This window comes from Corticium candelabrum, chromosome 2 (assembly GCF_963422355.1).
Source record: "Corticium candelabrum chromosome 2, ooCorCand1.1, whole genome shotgun sequence".
Taxonomy (NCBI): Eukaryota; Metazoa; Porifera; class Homoscleromorpha; order Homosclerophorida; family Plakinidae; genus Corticium; species Corticium candelabrum.
This window is the reverse complement of record NC_085086.1, coordinates 2,101,090-2,108,061: the sequence shown is the minus strand read 5'-3', so window position 1 is coordinate 2,108,061 and position 6,972 is coordinate 2,101,090. Positions and strand designations below refer to the sequence as shown.

The following is a 6,972-nucleotide window of genomic DNA, read 5'->3' as shown; positions in this document are numbered from 1 at the left end:
CGTGACTTAATGCGGAATGAGCTGCTTGTGGCTGACTTTGGGCAATGGAAGCCAATTTGTCAATCTGACGTGTCCAGTCTAAGATTGCATCACTGAGATAGCCGTTACAGAAGTTTTCAGTTCTCAGTGCAGCTCCTAAATACTTTCGACCTTCAGAGGTGATGTTCACAGCCGTTTTTGAGAACACACGTTTGGCTTCTTCAAGGCAATTCGGTTTGACGATCAACCAGGATTTCTTGGCATTTGGAAAGTATCCAAATTTTTCTCCATGTATGGAGAGTTTCTCCCACCATTGTTTGACTGCTTGTATCTTTCCTCCGGCTGCAGCATCATCGGCATACCAGACTTGGGTGCTGCCTTCTGTTTGTACTTTTTTCAGCAGAGGTACTGTGGCCAAGGCGTACATTGCCACTACTACTACTACTACTACTACTACTGGAGAGAACTGGTGTATTTGAACAATCAAACGGCATCTGCTAACACACTACTACTACTACTACTAGATAAACAGTCTTCTATAATCTACTTTCTGCTGCTTCCAGCAGAATGTTGAAGTCCCTTGAGGTTCTGTGAAGCTTGGACCTGCATCCTCGCAAAAAAAATTTGGAACGACTACTACTACTACTACTACTACTACTACTGAGAGAACTGGTGTATTTGAACAATCAAACGGCATCTGCTAACACACTACTACTACTACTACTTGAATAAACTACTACTACTACTACTACTACTAATAATAAAATCTCTACTACTTTTTTCAAAATACTACTACTGTATGTAAAAGCTTCCTCTATAGCAACAAGTTTCTAGGTTGTAACAACTTTGAGATAAACAGTCTTCTATAATCTACTTTCTGCTGCTTCCAGCAGAATGTTGAAGTCCCTTGAGGTTCTGTGAAGCTTGGACTACTACTACTACTACTACTACTACTAAAAATTTGTTGACCCAAGAGGAATCCAAGCACTAGTAGATTGTCGACTAATCCCATTGGACAAGTCTCCTAGTCTACGTCCAATTGGTATTGGAGAAACGTTCAGAAGGATCATTGCCAAATCGACAATGTCTATAGTGAAGGATGATGTCTGCTGTTATTCAGGGCCTTTGCAAGGATGTGCTGGTCAAGAAGGAGGATGTGAAGGAGCTGTTCATGCAATGAGAGCAATACTTGAAGATGATGCTACAGACTGTGTTCTGTTGGTAGACGCACGTAATAAGTTCAATGCTTTGAACCGTCGAGTTGCTTTGCACAATGCTCGCATACTATGATCTATTATTGCAACAGCTTTATTTAACAGTTACAGAGTTGACATATTGATGTATGTGATTGGAGGAGAGACTATACAGTCAACTGAAGGTACTACACAGGGTGACCTTCTGGCCATGTCAATGTATGTGATTGGCATTAGTCCACTCATCACCAAAGTTATGGGTACGTGCAAGCAAGTTTGGTTTGCTGATAATGCTACTGGGGCAGCATCCATTAAGAATGTGAGAAAATGGTGGGATGCTATTACAGAGCATAGACCAGAATTTGGCTATATTGCTAATGCTGACAAAACATGGCTGATCGTGAAAGAGAACAAGCAGGAGCAGGCAAAAGATATTTTTGGAGACACTTCTGTCCAGGTAACAACATCAGGGAAGAGACACCTTGGTGCTGCTCTTGGTAGTTCATCCTTGTTGAAGAATATCAGCAGAAAGGTAGATAAGTGGGTCGTGCAAATAAAACAATTGTCAGAGATTGCATTAACACAACATGTTGCTTATTCTGCATTTACTCATGGCTTGGCTTGTCAATGGTCATACATATCAACAACTGTCAAAAACATCTCTTCCATGATGCAGCCGCTTGAGGAAGCCATTCGTGATTATTTCATTCCTGCCATAACCGGCCAGCAACATTGTAGCCAAGACGTCAGAGATTTGTTGGCTTTACCTTGTCGACTTGGAGGTATAAACTTGACTAATCCAACTCACACGTCCGATGGTGAGTTCAAGTCTTCTTGTCGTATCACAGCACCATTAGCAGCTCTCATAATACAACAAGAACAGTGCTACAATGTGGCTGTCGAAGCTATTCAGAAAGAAAAAGCTACAAAAATTTGAAAAACCGACTTCTCAGAAACAAGCTTTAGTAGAGATAGAAGCTAATTGCCCAGCATCTATGAAACGATGCGTTGAACTTGCCTCTGAAAAAGGTGCATCAAATTGGCTATCCGTTTTACTGGTTGAAGAACATGGTTTTCATTTGAGCAAAGGAGATTTTCGTGATGCTTTATGCATGCGCTATGGTTGGATGTTACCAAATCTACCTTCAAAATGTGTCTGTGGATCTGCTTTCAACGTTGACCATGCAATGGTATGTTCTAAAGGTGGCTTTTCGACGCTAAGGCACAATGAAATTAGGGATATAACTGCTGATCTTTTGACTGAAGTGTGTCATGATGTAGCGATAGAACCGATGTTACAACCTCTGACTGGAGAAAAGTTTCAGAAAAAAACAGCGAACATGTCTGACGAGGCTAGACTCGATCTTTCAGCGAGAGGAGTCTGGACAAAACGAGACCGTGCATTTTTTTGATGTAAGGGTATTTTACCCAAACGCACGCTCCAATAGTCAAGGCTCTTTGAGATCAGCATTCAACATCAATGAATGTGGAAAAAAAACGTGAATATGCGCATTGAGTACTGGAAGTGGAACATGCTAGCTTCACTCCGTTGGTTTTTTCCTCTACCGGTGGCATGGGCTCTGAAACTTCCACCTTCTACAAACATCTTGCCAGTTTAATTGCCAACAAAACTGAAAAGAAATATAGTTCAGTGATGAAACTTCTGAGATGTCGGATCAGCTTTTCTCTAATAAGATCTTCCGTTTTGTGCATTCAGGGAAGTAGATCGGCCAAGCACAGGCCTCTAAAATGTCATGACATGAATTTAATCAACAGTGAGGCTTGCCTCACTAAGTAGATTGTGACGTTGACTTAAGTGGGTTTGTTTAATTGAATGGATTGATATAGTGTTGTGTTGAGTGCCGTTGTAGTGGCTTCTGTAGTATGGGCATGATCAGTGGATGCTTTTGCTGAGTAAACTACTACTACTACTACTACTACTACTACTACTACTACTACTGAGAAGATATGGTGTATTTGAAACAATAGCAGACTACGTATACACAAACGGCAACCTACAGCGAATGGCAATAAACTATTACTACTACTAAACAATTACTGTCATATACAATAGTACAACTTTTACTACTACTATGTCATGTACAGTAAAGTCACTAAGCTGAGGAGGCCAGGTGCCCCTCAGACGTAGCCAGGAGAATATTGTTTTCCGGCCTGACGTAGCGTTTGCACCTGCTGCCCCTGATGCACATTATGGAAGCTCTTAGGAGTGCGAACCCGAGTCGACATCATAGCCAGTTGATCACGCTACCGTATGGAGTGTCCTTTTTCTCAGATATCATTGAGGCCAGCTTTTTGGTAAATGACGTTGTAAGCTTGCTCATGCCACCAGTGCAAGAAAGGATAATAGGTGTAAAGGAAGCATTTTCTACTTTTCTCAGTCTTTCTTCATATTTCCTTTTCTTCTCTTGTTCCTGTCTTCTATAGCATGATGCAACTTCAAAACATGTGTACGAGGTGGCATTGGGGTTAAACACCCGGACATCAAAATATGTCTTCTCAAATCTTCCTCCCCAAAAACCTCTTGCCGAAATGTCTAATCTTGCATCATCATCTCGACTGCTTGAACGTAAAGAGAACGTCTCTCCACTTAGTGATTGCAACGTGGGCTCCGTTTCCACATCATGACAGACATCAGACAACAGATGAGAAAACATATCTCGGATTTCATTATGGCGTATAGTTGGAAAGCCTCCCGTGGGGCAGGACATAGCATGCTCCACTGACATTTTTCCACCGCAAGGGCAAGATTCACTCATATGAGGGGGGACCCATCCATATCTGAGGCATAGAGCATCTCTGAATGCAGACTTATGTAATGAGAAGCCGTGATCCTCCAATGGCAGCACTGTGAGCCAGTTTGATGCCCCCTTTTCATTTGCTAACTCGAACATTCTTTTATGTTGGTGTGAGAGGTTATCTCGAACATTATCAGCAAGAGTTTTGATTTCTAGCCCTTTGTGCTTGCGAATTTGCTTTTTGAGAGAATCCTGTTGATCTGGGGCATCTCCTAGAGTGATCTCCTGATTCAAAATGAAGTCAACAAGCGGTGCAGTCATCTTTCGAGAGTTTAAGTATTCAGAAGACAATGAAGTTGGATCTGTGATTCCCAGACCACCAAGTCTGGCTGGTAAGGAGAAGAGTTTTCTTTCCAGTTCTCCAGGGGCCGAACGACCAGTTATAGCAGGAATCAGTTGAGATTGTATTGATGATTCTAAAAGCCCAGCAAAAGTTTTGAAATTCTGATTTGTTCTCGCAGTAAAAATCCACCTGCCCAGAAGACCGTGACTTAATGCGGAATGAGCTGCTTGTGGCTGACTTTGGGCAATGGAAGCCAATTTGTCAATCTGACGTGTCCAGTCTAAGATTGCATCACTGAGATAGCCGTTACAAAAGTTTTCAGTTCCCAGTGCAGCTCCTAAATACTTTCGACCTTCAGAGGTGATGTTCACAGCCGTTTTTGAGAACACACGTTTGGCTTCTTCAAGGCAATTCGGTTTGACGATCAACCAGGATTTCTTGGCATTTGGAAAGTATCCAAATTTTTCTCCATGTATGGAGAGTTTCTCCCACCATTGTTTGACTGCTTGTATCTTTCCTCCGGCTGCAGCATCATCGGCATACCAGACTTGGGTGCTGCCTTCTGTTTGTACTTTTTTCAGCAGAGGTACTGTGGCCAAGGCGTACATTGCCATCGCGAGAGGATCTCCCTGTGTGGTTCCCTCACGCGACAACAAGACTTCCCCACCAACGAATAGGGGTGAAGGCTGTTGATATGTGTTGAGCAATACGGTATGAATTGCTGGACAAGTGCTTGAGATGTTCTTTAGAGCCAATTGACGGTTCAAGCTATTAAAGGCATTTGTTGCATCTACAAGTAGTATGGCTTCCGTATTGTCATCTTCAAACAATGACTGCATGGCATGTATTGCAGCCTCACACCCAGCAATCTGTCCTGCACAAAGCTGCAAGGTTCCGGTTGCCGAGAGCACGTCAGACTTGACCACAGAAAGAACCGCCTTTCCAATAATTCTTCTAACTGTCTCACACACACCAATTGGTCTCACCCCAGGATTTTTGTTCAGAGGTACAAGACGACAAGCCACTAGAGCTGAGATACCGTCAGGATCTACTATCTCTGTTGAAATTCGACGAGCAACAGCAGCTAGAGCATTACAGAGATCTTTGGAGGAAGTGTGAAATCCCGTACACAGGCGTTTCCATTGAGTCGAGTCAAGGCCAGAAGGACCAGCTGCACCAGAACATCGCATTGCTGTATTCCTGATCAGTTGTCCATCAAGAGAATCAAACAAAACAGGATGGACTGGAGAAGCGTTCTCTTTAGAATTCACAACATAGTCAGGATCGAGGGAAGAAGCATTTGGATGTTTTTCTTTGAGTACATCTCTCACGGTTTTTTGACTTGAATTTGTCAGGTAGTCATCCAGGTGTAAAAGACCATTAGCACCTTCATCAGACAGTAAACGCATAGCAGCATTCACATTTCCTTTCTTCAAATGACCAGCGAAAACGTGAGGAAGATCGTCGATTTTGGTTGCCTTGTTAGAAGACCTACTATAAGTTAGATGTTGTTGGATCGTCTTGGCTTCATACAACAGAGCCTTGATATCACCCGCCTTCCAGGCTTCTAAGCGACGGGTCAGACAAGAGACATGATCAGGACCTCTGGACCGCTTGTGTGGCTTCTGTAGCAGAAGATGGGGCATCACCATAGCAGCAGTCAATGAGACACACTCAAGAGCAGATGCACTTGCATACGCATGAAACAATCTGGCAAGTTCGGAGGCGAACATTTTACCAGTAGAACCGTATGGTACTTGAAATAAATTCCTTCTCCAATGAACAACTTCTTGGTAAGCCTGTTCTATTTGACTCATCACTTCAACACCATTCAGTGAACCCCAACTGAAATTTGGTGATGCCATCACTCTGTAAGGAAGGCGTTCATGTAACTCTAGGGAAGGAGAAGCTGTTTGATTTAAGTCATGAATGTCTTCATCTTCCTGGGTGTTAGATATCATATCGACAATGTGAGCGACTGGTGAACTTGTCTGCTGTTGCAATTTAGGATGGACCCTGGACTGTTCAAGTGTCTGCTTTTGCGATAACTTAGAACAAGGCAGTTGCCTTTGCGACAACGAAGAACAAGGTGGGTGCAGCTGGACGGCATCGGAATAAAGCATTCTTGTTGCAGCAGTAAGGACACTAGATTCTAGACTGGATGAAGAAAATGCTTTACCTCCTGGAGAACTAGACCGAGCAACAACCGAAGCGTAAGACAGTGGCTTATCATGACCTGAATGCTGATTCACTGGCGAGTCCATGATTGTAGGCGCCTGATGATCATCACTTGACATGCACGGCTTCGTCGGGGATATCTTGCTAGAAGTGGTACCAGCAGTTTTAGGACGTTGTAGTTGATATTTCCCTCTTGCTTCCCAGTTTTGGCAGCGGTTGTGGTTGAGTGGATTGCAATTTCTACAGAATTGGCCCAACTTGGCACAGCGACAGTTCATACAGCGGCCGCTGCTGTTGCATAAACTACTACTACTACTACTACTACTACTACTACTGTATACTACTACTACTACTGTGAAAACCGAGTGTATTTCAATAAATCGTACTATATGTATGCATATATATATATATATATATATATATACATAAAACAACAAATTTGGTTATTGCTACTAATAGAATATGTGTCTATAATACTACGGCAGTTGACTAAAGCGACTTTCTGCTGTTGCGAGCAGAATGT

At 42.8% G+C, this 6,972-nt stretch overlaps 2 protein-coding genes across 2 annotated transcripts in view; both read right to left on the bottom strand.

The window, feature by feature from the left end:
* The window catches only part of LOC134198360 (uncharacterized), a 1,759-nt gene extending 1,353 nt beyond the window's left edge, over window positions 1–406 (bottom strand). The window contains exon 1 of the mRNA XM_062667737.1: window positions 1–406. This exon is cut by the window's left edge and continues 1,353 nt beyond it. Within this exon, the coding sequence (XP_062523721.1) occupies window positions 1–406 (406 nt within the window).
* A 2,702-nt stretch (window positions 407–3,108) lies between these two features.
* On the bottom strand, window positions 3,109–6,727 carry LOC134198356 (uncharacterized). Its single transcript, XM_062667734.1, has one exon. It carries the CDS (start codon window positions 6,725–6,727, stop codon window positions 3,419–3,421), a length of 3,309 nt encoding a protein of 1,102 aa, XP_062523718.1. The 3' UTR covers window positions 3,109–3,418.
* Window positions 6,728–6,972: the final 245 nt, after the last annotated feature.

What these genes read in the sequence shown, in the direction of transcription:
- LOC134198356 (XM_062667734.1), bottom strand. Translation starts at nt 6,727, where the DNA reads ATGAACTGTCGCTGTGCCAAGTTGGGCCAATTCTGTAGAAATTGCAAT.